This window comes from Carassius gibelio, chromosome B7 (assembly GCF_023724105.1).
Source record: "Carassius gibelio isolate Cgi1373 ecotype wild population from Czech Republic chromosome B7, carGib1.2-hapl.c, whole genome shotgun sequence".
NCBI lineage: Eukaryota > Metazoa > Chordata > Actinopteri > Cypriniformes > Cyprinidae > Carassius > Carassius gibelio.
Window position 1 is genome coordinate 24,742,063 of NC_068402.1, and position 14,689 is coordinate 24,756,751.

The 14,689-nt window shown below is 37.1% G+C and overlaps 1 protein-coding gene across 1 annotated transcript in view; it reads left to right on the forward strand.

Moving 5' to 3' along the window:
* Positions 1-14,689, forward strand: part of LOC127961897 (uncharacterized) — a 50,775-nt gene that overhangs the window by 4,872 nt on the left and 31,214 nt on the right. The window contains exons 2-10 of the mRNA XM_052561205.1: positions 1,545-1,635; positions 7,664-7,790; positions 7,877-7,955; positions 8,048-8,144; positions 9,283-9,423; positions 9,561-9,671; positions 9,757-9,852; positions 9,959-10,060; positions 13,360-13,498. Coding sequence (XP_052417165.1) covers positions 1,545-1,635; positions 7,664-7,790; positions 7,877-7,955; positions 8,048-8,144; positions 9,283-9,423; positions 9,561-9,671; positions 9,757-9,852; positions 9,959-10,060; positions 13,360-13,498 — 983 coding nt within the window. The remainder of the gene's footprint in view (positions 1-1,544; positions 1,636-7,663; positions 7,791-7,876; positions 7,956-8,047; positions 8,145-9,282; positions 9,424-9,560; positions 9,672-9,756; positions 9,853-9,958; positions 10,061-13,359; positions 13,499-14,689) is intronic.

Here is a 14,689-nt window from a genome sequence, read left to right on the forward strand (position 1 = left end):
TTAAAAATATTTCAGAACTTTCAAAGAAAGCATTATTAAGCCTAAACTCTAAGTTTGTATTGGCAAGTTTAAATTTTCTGGTAAAAAATTATTATATGAATTTCTTTATTGAAGAATCAAATTTGTACCTCATTTAAAATTCAGTTCTAATTGAATTGGAATTTGAATCTGATAGATTTGATGAATACTAGTTTTCAGACAATTATGTACCCAGTTTTGGTTCATCAATTGATTCTGTGCGTTGCATTTCCCCAGACTTTCCTTTTCACTCTGTTAAAAACTACAAATTTCAGTGGCTGTGATTCTGCTTCAGTGATTCTGTTTAGCTCCACTCGACAAAATACTATTTCTCATTGCTCTGATTATTTTCTGTTGATTTTACCTTTAATTGCTGTTAGCAACATAATAGTTTTTATCATCCCTGACTGATCGCATTTGGACTGGTAGATCAGTTATTTGTTGCATTGCACGGTAGCCTATGGCATGTTTATTGACATTTAACTTCTCTCACAGTCTGTTTGCGGCAGGTTCAAGGTCATTCAGCAATAACGATTACATAATCAGATAGATATTTGTCAGGCAGCCATCTTACCCCAAGGTTATGATTGTATGTTTACTTACATTTCTGGCCCTTCCCTCTGAATTTGTGATGACAGGCAACAGCTGGGCACTGTTTGTCTGTGGCAGCTGGGTTTCATACATTTTGGTGTTTTGTTTTTATTATAAATGCAGTCAGACTGATTAATTATTGAGCTGATAGAGCTGTTCTAATGTGTTAAGCATCACTCCAAAAAACAAACACTGAGAAATAGTATTTACAAATTAACAAAGCATGCACTGAATATTGTGCTGTTGCTTCTTATTAGATTCGATTATACAATTAGATTTAAATTAGATTATACAACATACATTTTTAATTAAAATATAACATTTGTTCCCAATTAATCAATAACATCTTTATATACAAAAAACTCCTTCATATGCTGTTAGACTGACTGGTCAATAAGTTTAAAGCACATGAGAAATCATGTTATTTGTATGATTTATTCTGTCAGAATAATCACATACAGTAGCTCTCTGTGAGCAAACTCTCTTTTCTCCACTAAAGAAGAACTTTTTCTTTTGTCTCAGGAGTTACAACAAAACCTTTTTTTGGTTTAGACTGAGAGCACACAATGAACTTGCCCTGATGTGTTAAACCTACAGTACTGTTACAGGGGCTTAGAAATCGATCTGTACCCTTTATTTTTTTCTCTCTCTCAAAAATGTTGTCCCTGAATATGAGAAAAGATACATTTTTCCGGATATGTTCAGGCTGATTCCAGCTGACAAAAATATGTTCTAAGAATGTTTTGATCATTCAAAATGTCAGTTATTTTTCAAATGTTTTAAACAATATACTGTATTTTCTTGTTTATGGGAACATTCCATTTTTCATTTTCAACACATTTCATTTGTGTCCTTTGAAAAATCTGAAATGTTTCATTATTGTTATTATTATTATTATACATTTTTAAATGACATATCTTCCTTGCTCTCTACAGATTTCTTATTGTGCTTTCTTGCCTGATCCTCAGTGTGCTGTCCACCATTGATGAGTATCAGACACTGGCTAATAAAACTCTATTCTGGGTGGTGAGTCTCAATGCTTTACACTTACAGTGTGTTAAATATTGTTCAATGAATCTAAATCATTTTGCTGCCTAATAAAATATATAATATCTGGTGACCTTGGATAACTCATGTCTCAGTTTCTTGAACTGTAAATTGGCAGCATACATAGAAAAAATTACAATTAAATGTATGCATTAAGCAGACACTTTAATCCAAAATTACTTACAGTGCATTCAGGCTAACATTTTTTACCTAACATGTGTTCGAACCCACAACCTTGCGCTGCTAACGCCATGCTCTACCACTTCAGCCACAGGAACACTAGGGTATAGTGTTCATTAACTAATCTGGACATATGGCATTGGGATCTGGGCCTTGGACCCAAAAGCAGCTATTGTTTTTGAATATGGTATTGATTATGTTAATATTTGCATGCAGCAGCTCAATATTTAGTTTGTTCTCCAGAATGTCTGCTTCCAGCGGCGTTGTCCAGCAGAGGGCAGCAGTTCATCACTTTTCATGTCATTTGATGCGGTAGATTTACATTTTTTGCTACCCCCCTCTTGAAACCAAAACGAGTTTTGCCCCCATCTAATGTAAGAAAAGGAAACACCTATGTAATTAATCATAAGAGCAACCTTAAAAGCAAAATGCTCCTAAAAATCTAAACTGTCATCATTTACTTATTTTTTGTTTTGTTTGTTTGGTATTTTTTAATCTGTGGAACACAAGAATGATAGCTGGGACGATTACAATTGCCAAGCTACAAAAGTCTCCAAAAAATATAATAAACTATCTGTGCCCTATATTCCAGGTCTTCTGAAGTCATATGTTGTGAGGAAAAGTTGTTATTTATTTACTCATAATTCTTTATTCTGCCTTCAAAACTGGCCAGTCAACACAATTAGAAGGAGAAAGGGAATACGAAATTGGGTACTTGGCATATTTAAATGTGCAAAAGTGAATACAATTTGAGAACGTGGGCATTAATCTTAAACTTCATTTTGAGAACCACTTCCTTGATGTATTTAAGGCCCAGTAATACTCTCAACACTGAAACTGACACCACAAAGTAGTATCCGTGGAGCTGCTCAGTTCACAGAAGATGAAGGTGTTCTGTTGTCTAGAATGGCAGCTTGAGCTGGCACTCTTAAATCATTCTGTTTACTTTGTTCAATAATCCATGGCAGTGTTTCTGCTAAGCAATAATTGCTTCAGGCCTTGTTAGCACATCTGAGGCTTTGTTTTGATCAATATTCAGATCACAGTCTGTTAAGTAATTATTGTGCTCGTCGAAGCATTTCCTCCTGACAGAGGCTATGTTAAATATGAACATAATCAATACCAGATTCAAAAACAATAGCTAGCGTTTGTGTCAAAGGTCCGGAGCCTCAATGCCATATGTCTAGATAAGTCAATATTCCCCAGCATGCAATATGCCTGTTTGCAAGCTTACACTGCCTGTTTACAGGTCGAAGAACAGAGACAAAAGACAATCAATTGTCTAAGGCTGGCAGAAAAAGGAGAAAGGGAGGGACAGAGATTATAACTAGTGACTGCATGTCAGAGGTCAATCCGACCACCGGCTAATGGGATTAAATCTATGCGCTGTGTTCATTAGCTGATGCCTCGCATCACAAGTTAAATCCACAATCTAGGGCTTGATGCAGAAAAGGCACTTTTGGATTAGCTATCTGGCTTCAGCAGCTCTGAGCTCAACCAAGCTTACAACAGCTGTTCTCTATTGTGTGTTAAGGGTAACTATCAAAAATCAAATAGTATACTTTTAGCATGGGTGGATACTACAGTAACTTGAGGGAGAAGGGTGTTCTCACAGGAAGTAGAAACCTTTTTTAAGGGCTGAAACCTTCATTTAGACCCAAACACCATGTCATCCCTACCCCCCACCCAGTTCACACCCTATTTTAATGAGGCACGGCCCTCTACATTGCGTCTCACAGCTGTTGAGGTGGACAAAAGCAGACTTGGCCCTTGTCTTTTCATGACGTTCAAACTTCTCGCTGAGCCATGATCAAAAGTTCTTTACAACATGAAAACGTTTATGGGTCACAGACATATAAGAGTATTCATGATTCAAAAAGTAAAATAAAATAAATACTCTTTGAAATGAAGTCTTTGTATTCATATTGTGAAACACATGAGTGGACATGTTGATTTGTAAAAAAAAATTTAGAAATTTGTATATATACACTGACTTCATTGATAAAGCATATTTTTTACTTTATAAATTAATATTAATATGTATTTTTTTTTGGGGGGGGGGGGTAAACTGATGGTAAAATTAAGAAAAGTCTTGCTAATTTGTATATATATATATATATATATATATATATATATATATATATATATATATATATATATTTATATATATATATATATATATATATATAGTTTCCTGTTTTGTGTATCTTTTTATGCTTGTAGGTTGAACCATATTGTGACCAAAAGTTTATTTTGTATATTAATAGGCAGTGGAGCAGTTTTGTTGAAAACGAAAAATGTTTGATAACATTTTTTACAGGTATACCGTTCTTGTAATTAGGATCCTCTTCTTCTACATTTCTTCATTATGATATCAGGACAGTGTCCCACATTGATAATGTTAATTTAGAAATGAAAAAAGGAAAAGAAAAACTCATCTATGAGCTCACTGTATTTACTTTTTCATATATATTTTTTAACAAATTAATAGAACACATGATTTACCCTACCAGTTTAGCAGATATCATGTTTCAGATCTCTCTTTTTTTTACTTTGAGTAAGTGCTTATGTAAATGAAGCTAACGCTTATCAGGCAAATCTTACTAAGCACAGATTAATCATTAACCATTAATCAATTGTTCAATTCTTTTTTCCAGTGTCAGCCACTAATAGTCTTGATAGGCCCTGTTAATCCACATTATCCTGACATTGTTTCCCCGTGAGCAGGGAGAGCTACTGCACATTAGCACTATACTTACAACCACACACATGCCACTGACACTTACTAACTGATGAAAAAAAGACTATTGTGTGTCTCATTCTTCTGGAGGTTGATCATTACCTGCGTAACTGCGGTAGGTGGCAATATTCACACAGGACGTTACGCCACACACAGGTGCTGGAAGTCACGCAGAACACTACACTGTCCCGACACCACGCGCCTTGCGAAATCCCACACCCTAGGGTTGTGATCTCACATGCTTCCCATATGAAGCGTCATAGCTGTCATCAGACTTCCTCCATATGCTAAGTGTGATAACACATCATCAAGCTCTGTCTCGAGGTGTTGTGAGCACAGTAGACCTGCCACGAGGTGCTGCTAACCCCTTTTCCAGGCAATTATCAGCTACTGATAGAACCCTTCCTTAATTGGACAGAACACAGATGTCTGTCTTTGTCAGTGAGGGCCTTGTGTTAACCTAGGCCCCCCATGAATGGCTAATAAAACTGTAAATGAACAAAAGCCTATAATGATGAAATGTTTCCTATTTAAAATCACCATGAATGTGCAATAAGCATTTATTGCTGTATTTGAGCAATTTGCGGTAATGTTTTAACCCTGGGTCAAAGGAGCTTTTATGCTTTTTGTGATTCATTCAACTCATAGAATATAAACATTATCCAGTCCATTTCAGCTTTCCAAAAGATGCTCCACAGAGAATAGGCATGAGGTGTGATTATTTGCCTAAAGTGATATTCACTCTTACGAAGTGAAAGGACTTCCTACCCCCTGGAGTTTGTAAATATTCATTTCTAATGCCGGTGTTGTTTGAGGTGTTAGGACAAATCACCTTTATCTCATGTACACTGATAAGTCACGGCCTCCAGTCAGTTACCCTCCCCAAACACAGTAGCAGATGCCTTTCTGTTGTGTGTGACAGGATGTAAAGAAGAATACAGATAAATCTGTGGATCTTCTCAAACAACATTTTAACGTGTGACTTTCCAGTCAGAGGAGTTAAAGTGAAATATTTCACCCACAATTGAAAATTGTGTCATCATTTACTCACACTCATGCTGTTCCAGACCTGTCTGACTTTGAGTTCTTTTGAGGAACATAAAAGTTCTTCTGTCACACGTTTTTTCAGAATATCATCTTTTGTGTTCTGTGGAAGAAATAAAGTCATACAGATCTGAAATGGCAAGAGGGTTAGTAAATCATAGCACAATTAAATTTTTTTGGTTGAACTCTCCCAATAAAAGTTCATTAATTCCAAAAGTCTACAAAGTGCCACATACCAGTAGTTTATTTACTTTGTGTCTTTCTTTTCAAGAGTGTGAAGGGTTACTCAATGCCACCCAGGTATTATTTATGATCAGACTTCAAGTGTTTACTTTGGCTAGAGCATGAAAGACCAGAGCAGAAGTCACTCAATGCCAAGTCACGAGCTCATATTAAGTCCATTTTTAATATTTAATGTAATCTTATAAGATTGAGGACAAGGGTCAGCTGCCCTTGCTGTTATTACAGTGAACCCTTCCTCTGCTCACCCTGGCGACCGCATTACAGCTGCGTTTTGGATGGGATACTCATTGTCATGGTAGCTGAGAGAGGCCCTTGCATCTGGGGTCCTGTTTCCTCTCACCCTACACCAACCACCCCACCCCCACCCCCCACCTGATCCCATGGCCTCTGTCGCCCACTGGCCATCCACCCAGACCTTTCGAATGCCAGCTGGTCAGTGTGATCACAGGCCTAGATTTAATTAGATAGCAAGTAACAGCGGCATGGAGTGGGAACTACTAATCGGACATCTAATTAGAGAGTAAGAAAAGACTGAAACATTTCAAAAATTAGAACTTTAAAACATAAGCGCTATAATTTTAGCTATTGGCAGTTTTCAGTTTGTTCTATAAATAAATAGAATAAATAAATATTGAGGAGTGGGAAATGATTATTATGCTCCTAAAAAAGTATAACTTGCGTTTGACTTGATAAACAGTGAGTTGGCCTACTTTCAGTCGAGTTGCTTGCAGTCGCTCTCCTCTGCTGTGACCTCAGCTGCTTCAACTCACTTTTCTGCTACTGTGCGTTGTTTCACACTTCATGTTCTGTCTGTTCCCACAGGCTAGGGCTGTGCCTGCAATTTCATTTCATTTTTGGAGGAGCTTTAGACAGGCTAGGCAAGCGAACTCTCGGCTTTGTGCCAGCAGCCATCCCTAGGCAGCTGACCAAGCTCCTTCTTAGCCTCTTCTCAGACCCGGATCCAGCTCTCCAGACTGCTTATGTGACAGAGGGCTTCACGGCCAGCCTCATAACTCATACGTGTCTGGTTCCTCGCAGCTCTCAAAGGGCCTGCACTCAGCAGACTCTCAGCCTTCCTTTGTTTTCTCTTCTTTAAGAAGGAGACAAGAGCAACTGCTGTTGTTGGCCATGACCATGAACCAGCCGTCCTGTGTTTTCACACAGCCCTGTGTCAGTCTTAATACGCCTCTGTTAAACGCATCCCATGTATATTAGTATTATATGCTTTATGAATTGCAAACTAAGTTCCAAATGATGCGTGACCAAATTATCTATTCAGCTATTACCTTTTATCCCGTACAAACAACAAATGCGATTAATTCAATGGATTCTTTGTCTGTTGAGCTGATGTTATATCTCGGTCATAGGATTTCAGCATTGAGTTGCAATAGGTTCACAGCACACAGTGGAGGATTTTGTTCTGGACATACCTCATAAATATTTAAAAAATACTATTCCTCATGAGGAATATCTAGATCGCCAAAGAGCTCTACAATGACAGCCATTCACATTTTCCTCATAATAAAGCTGTTTTGTTAAACCCATTCTCAAAGCAGAAATCTCATTGCTCAGATAAATTACCTCCCTGTACTTACAGAGTTATATTGCAGCACAGCATTTTACATTGTCATTGTCGAATCAATTAGCTCTTTATACTTACATAGTTATGTTCTATAGTAAATCTCACATTAGGTCTCAGTTACAATCATTTATCATCGTCATGATTGCATAATATCATTAATATATGCATTCAGTGCTCTTTTGTGTAACCATAGTGTGTCTGTCTCTTTCATTCTGCAGGAATTAGTACTGGTAGTGTTCTTTGGTGTGGAGTATGTGGTACGTCTGTGGTCAGCTGGATGTCGGAGTAAATATGTGGGAATTATGGGCAGGCTTCGCTTTGCCCGAAAGCCCATTTCTGTTATTGGTGAGTATGTAAATTCATTTTCAAGATGGCCTGTTGAGTTTTCTGGTTGTTGTTATCAACCCGTCCATTTGTTTTTATTGCTCTAGACCTGATTGTGGTAGTGGCCTCCATTGTTGTATTGGCATTTGGCTCTAAAGGTCAGGTTTTTGCCACCTCTACTGTCAGGTAAGGTTAATTTTATAATAGCAAGTCCAGGGTCTTGTCCCATGTGACACAGGATTAATGAGAGTCAGACTCTTTTGCATTGTTGTTTAAAGAGGAGTCCGCTTTCTTCAAATCCTGCGAATGCTGCATGTGGACCGACAGGGAGGAACCTGGCGGCTGCTTGGATCAGTAGTCTTCATTCATCGGCAGGTGAAGCAATTATTTTGTTTTGTTTCGTTTTTCACATTCCTGGGTTTGGAATGGTGTGAAAGGTTCTTCACAGAACCATAGATGTCAGTTTAAGAATGTTTTATGTCATTAACTTCTGTAGAGGTACTCTGTAGACCAAAGCTCTTTTTCTTCAACAGCAAAGGAAAAATATAAAAATAAAATCCAATTGTCAATGGTTTTTCAAAGAGAGGAATATAGGGACATGCAGTATATGGTCAGAAGAAAAAAAGATCATAAATGTACAGTTATCCCCTCACAGGAGTGTTTTATGAGTATTCTTTAACATTTATTATGATCAGTGTTATAAATGTACAAGATAAAAATAATAATAATAATAATAATAATAATAATAATAATAATAATATAAAAGAACTATATTCAATTCACAGTGTTCATTCTCATGGAAATGTGCATTCCTAGTCCATAAAAAGGATACATTACCCTGAGGAGTTGTCCATTAATATGCCAGTGTTTTAGGAATTAGTTAAATGTTATGCTCTTAAAATGAAAACCAGCTGGAGATTATCTGGGTTAAATATTCATTTTAATGATCTTCATTTGAACGGTCCTAATACTGATTCATAAAATCCTGTTTACTCTGTATCAATTATCAGTAGCTGCCTGAAAACATATTTTTTAAAGAATTTGTCCCTTGTAGATGTAACAGCATTCTGTTGATGTTGTTGTTAATGATTTAAATTAATATTTTCATAAAGTACCAAATTCAGTATTAGTGTTTCCTGCACCACTTCTCAACAGCAGTGGGACTCTTTAATGAATCATATTTTACTGTCAGTGTAAGTTTGCAGTCTGAATGATATGAATGTGATACATTAAAGACAGTGTACCACTAAACAATGCCAATGAACATCTTTCTATTGAGTTGTCCTTGCAGGATCTGCCTAAAAACAAACATATGGGCTACTACGCAATGAGTGTATTGTATTGTAACAAATTTGCTATTTTAGGTAATTATTTACTGTATTTTTTAGTGAATAAAAATATAAGTGGAGGCAGAATCTGGAAACAAATGACTCTCTTAGCTGATACTTTTAATAAATAATTCAGAATGAATATGCAGGAAACATTACCCTCTAACAGTGTTTCCTCTTTCTAGGAACTGATCACAACTCTTTATATCGGATTCCTTGGGCTCATCTTCTCTTCCTACTTCGTGTATCTGGCAGAGAAGGATGCAGTGGATGATAGTGGTTTCACACAGTTTAGCAGCTATGCAGATGCTCTGTGGTGGGGTGTGGTAGGTAGATCCCCACCCATACCTTTCACAGACACAATGGCTATTACATGGATAATACATCAGGCATACATCAATGAACTGGATCATGTTGAGTAATGGGCGTTGCATGTCAATGTCTTTTCTGTACATATGCTCAGGTGACAGTAACCACTATTGGCTACGGAGACAAGGTCCCCCAGACTTGGATAGGGAAGACCATTGCATCATGTTTCTCTGTCTTTGCCATCTCCTTTTTTGCCCTCCCTGCTGTAAGTTACAGAGAATTAATAGCCAGAACAATTGTTCCTCGCACAGCAGGCCAGTGTACATAAGAATGATCGTATTTCTCCACAGGGAATCCTAGGCTCCGGTTTTGCTCTGAAGGTGCAGCAGAAACAGAGACAAAAACATTTCAACAGGCAAATTCCCGCAGCTGCATGTCTGATACAGGTGAGCCTTACTGTTGCATATAGGTCTAATATTGCTTATTATTTGTCAGTCATGAGGATGCCAGACTTTCCAGAGTCGATCTGTTTCTTCTATTCTCATGCTGAAGGCATCCTGGAGGTGTTTTGCCTTAGAGAACCGTGATTCTGCCACCTATAAGTTATTTGTGAAAAGGAACATGAGAAGCTCAGTGTCCAGCCCTAAATTAAAGGTAGGCTATCTACCTGCTTCAGCATGCATGCACAGATCGAGCAGACTACAGCAATTTACAAACACAAAACTTTGCATGTTGTGTGAGAAGAGCAGTAGTTACTCTTGTTTTTCTAATTAGTATTATAGTATAATTTATATAAATAAAAAATACAGTGACCCTGGAGCACAAAACCAGTCATAAGTAGCACAGGTATATTTGTTGCAATAGCCAACAATACTTTGTATGGGTCAAAACTAAAAATTTTTCTTTTATGCCAGAAATCATTAGGACAGTGGTTCCCAACCTTTTTCAACTCGCGGCCCACACAACCAAACACATATGTTTGCGCGGCCCACTTCAAAAAAATTAACTGACCCCGCTATTGTTGGGTTAATAACTTAGTACTCCGAAGCTAGATTTTAAACTGTATTTATTGAATAAACTAGGGCTGTGCGATATGGACAAACAAACAACAACAAAAAAACTATCGCGATTTTTTTTATCAATTTTGCAATTGTGACACACATCGATATGCTTTTACAGTCATAAATGCATTCAGGATTAATTTGAAACATATTTCCAAAAGAAAACCAATCAGAGCTTTATCAAAAAGTCATCTCTAGAACAGACATAAGTCAAAATTATCACTATAGTGAAGATGTAAAAAAATGTATAGACTTGTGGCAAAAAAAAAAATCCTGTATACAGGGACTTTTTTTTCTTTTTTGCCATGCATTCTTCATAGAGCTCATTAATTGTAGCGGTGCCTCAGGTGTTTGCAGTGTATGCGGTCAGCAGTGAGAGCGCATAAATATAACGCGAAAGCACATTAAAATAATGCACGAGTGCGAATCTATCTGTTCGCAGCAGATTTCCTTTGCTCTGTCACAAAACCAGTCGTGCTTGCTCAGATACACACTGCTTTGCGAGGAGAGAGTGTGCACACTTAAAACGTGTCTCCTCTCACTTAAACTGCATCCTGTTCACTAACAAATTCACTCTATGCTCATGTGTTAGACATGAATTATCGCACGTTTTTATTTCTATCCTTTTACCGCAGTGAGAGCGCTCTGATCCGTCAACACTGGCTCAGAAAAAAGGCGCATCACAGACAGTGTGTGAACCTGGAGTTAGGCATATGCCCAGTCTCTGTTCTCGCGCTAGGCACAATGCATTCTGATGGGATCGGATACGGGAGGTCAGGGCCGCGGAAAATTGTGGTATAAAGCGATTTAGAAATCGCGCACGCTCAAATCGTGATTTTAGGACGTTTTCTTTTAATCGCACAGCCCTAGAATGGACTGGAAATTAACAGAAAATAATTGGCGGCCCACCTGCAATAGTGGGCCGCGGACCACAGGTTGAAAACCACTGCATTAGGATATTAAGTAAACATCGTTCCATGAAGATATTTGTAAATTTCCTACTGTAAATATATAAAACCTAAATTTTTGATTAGTAATATGCATTGTTAAGTGCAACTTTAAAGATGATTTTATTCATATTTTGATTTATTTATTTATTTATTGCACCCTCAGATTTCAGATTTTCAAATCTCAGCCACATATTGTCCTATCCACAGACCATATATCACTGGAAAACTTATTTATTCAGAAATATACAGATGCTGGTTAATTAGAATATCATCAAAAAGTTTATTTGTTTCACTTATTCCATTCAAAAAGTGAAACTTGTATATTATATTCATTCATTACGCACAGACTAATATATTTAAAATGTTAAGTTCTTTTAATTTTGATTATTATAACTGGCAACTAAGGAATATCTCAAATTCAGTATCTCAGAAAATTAGAACATTGTGAAAAGGTTCAATACTGAAGACACCTGGTGCCACACTCTGATCAGCTAGTTAACTCAAAACACCTGCAAAGGCCTTTAAATGGTCTCTCAGTCTAGTTCTGTAGGCTACACAATCATGGGGAAGACTGCTGACTTGACAGTTGTCCAAAAGACGACCATTGACACCTTGCACAAGGAGGGCAAGACACAAAAGGTCATTGGAAAAGAGGCTGGCTGTTCACAGAGCTCTGTGTCCAAGCACATTAATAGAGAGGGGGAAAGGAAAAGGGAAGGAAAAGATGTGGTAGAAAAAAAGTGTGCAAGCAATAGGGATAACCGCACCCAGGAGAGGACTGTGAAACAAAACCCATTCAAAAATGTGGGGGAGATTCACAAAGAGTGGACTGCAGCTGGAGTCAGTGCTTCAAGAACCACTACACACAGACATATGCAAAACATGGGTTTCAGCTGTCGCATTCCTTGTGTCAAGCCACTCTTGATCAACAGACAACGTCAGAAGTGTCTCACTTCAAAAAGGACTGGACTGTTGCTGAGTTGTCCAAAGTTATGTTCTCTGATGAAATTAAATTTATCATTTTCTTTGGAAATCAGGGTCCCAGAGTCTGGAGGAAGAGAGGAGAGGCACACAATCCACATTGCTTGAGGTCCAGTTTAAAGTTTCCACAGTCAGTGATGGTTGGGGGTGCTTTCTTTGTATTGGTCTTAAGTAATATTCTAATTTTCTAAGATACTGAATTCTGGATTTTTCTTAGTTTTCAGTTATAATCATCAAAATTAAAAGAAATAAACATTTGAAATATATCAGTCTGTGTGTAATGAATAAATATAATATACAAGTTTAACTTTTTGAATGGAATTAATGAAATAAATCATCTTTTTGATGACATTCTAATTATATGACCAGCACCTGTATATATATATATATATATATATACACACACACACACACACACACAGGTGCTGGTCATATTTGCTTAGCACATAGGTGCCTCATTTGCTGATGTTTTTTTCAATTTGCATGTGTTTTCTTATGTTGCAGTGTGTTGCAGTGTGTTATATATATATATATATATATATATATATATATATATATATATATATATATATATATATATATATATATATATATATAATAGCCTTATGACTGGTTTTGTGGTCCAGGGTCAAATTTATTAATCTTTGGAATTGGCTTTATTTTTTATTTTTAGTTTTGTTTTCATTTTAGTTTATTTTAGTATTTTTGTTAAGAAATATTAGCTATAATTTATTGGGTTTTTTTGTTTGTTTTTTTAACCATTTTAATACTTCAACTTCAACTGTGTGTGTTTAACTATGCTTGTGAGAGCCAGATATGTGATGAAATAATTATAAAATAGTCTATGTCTGGTTTTAAACCTGAGTACCAGCAAAGAATAAGTAGTACCTCTAAAGTTCCTCTAAAGTTCTTAGATTAAAAAAAAAAAAAAAAAATCTTTGACATTTTTTTCTTTGGCCAGGTGAAGATGAGGAAGAAAATGAAGAGCAATGACAGGGATGATGGACTGAGTTCTCCCACCATACCTTCCATAACGTATGACTCTTTAGATGATGGGAAGGATGGTGGACCAGATACAGTGTGCAGTATACAACAGTCAGGTATTGCCAGCAATTAAGATACTGCTATCCATTTCTCTCGCTCTTTTGTTTTTTACCTTTCATGCTCTTGAAGCATCTCTCCTTCTGATATCCTTGATTTCCCCTCTCCATTCTCACAGAAGGGGCTAACACACACAGAAGATGTGGTGAGCTCCAGTTAGTGTCTATGTGTCTGTATTCACTTGATAACTACCATTCCTTCTATGGCTGTTTTTATTTCTTTTTTTTTTTCACAGACAAATACAGTGAGGAAAATATGTATTTGATCTCCTTCTATTTTTTTTTTTTTTTTTTTAAGTTTGCCCAATTACAAAGAAACTAAGGGTCTGTCATTTTTACGGTAGGTTTATTTTAATGGATAGAGACAGAATACCAAAAATACCAGCCAAAAAATCCAGAAAAAAAAAATATATAATTGTTAGAGATTTATTTGCATTTCAGTGAGTGAAATAAGTATTTGATCCCCTACCAACCAGCAAGAATTCTGGCTCCCACAGATTGGTTATGTGCCCATGTGAAACACAGATTAGTCCTGCCACTTTAAGAAGTTATTCCTGATGTCAGCTCATTAGTTGTATAAGACATCTGTCCACACAATCTGTATCTTCCATTCCAACCATTTCCACCATCATGGACAATACCAAAGAGCTGTCAAAGGATGTCAGAGACAAGATTGTAAATCTGCACAAGGCTTGAATGGGCTACAATACATCAGCAAGAAGCTTGGTGTGAAGAAGCCAACTGTAGGTGCTAAGGGTACGGGACAGCTTAAGTGCATTGAGGTGCAAATGGATTGGGCCATGCACAGTAAAATCTTGGACGATAACCTCCTTCCCTCAGCCTGTACACTGAAGATGGGTTATGGATGGGTCCAGCATGACAATGACCCAAAACATACCTCCAAGGCAACAAAGGAGTGGCTCAAGAAGAAGTAAGGTCAGGAGGGGGCTAGCCAGTCTCCAGACCTCAGTCCTATATAAAATTTGTGTAGGGAGCTGAAACTTAGAGTCACCAAACGACAGCCAAGACACCTTGAGGGTTTAGAGATGATCTGTAAAGAGAAGTGGACCAAAATCCCTCCTGAGATGTGTGCAAACCTTTTGACCAACTACAAAAAAATGTCTTAACTCTGTGCTTGCCAACAAGGGTTTCTGTACCAAGTTCTAAGTCATGTTTTGCTTGGGGATCAAA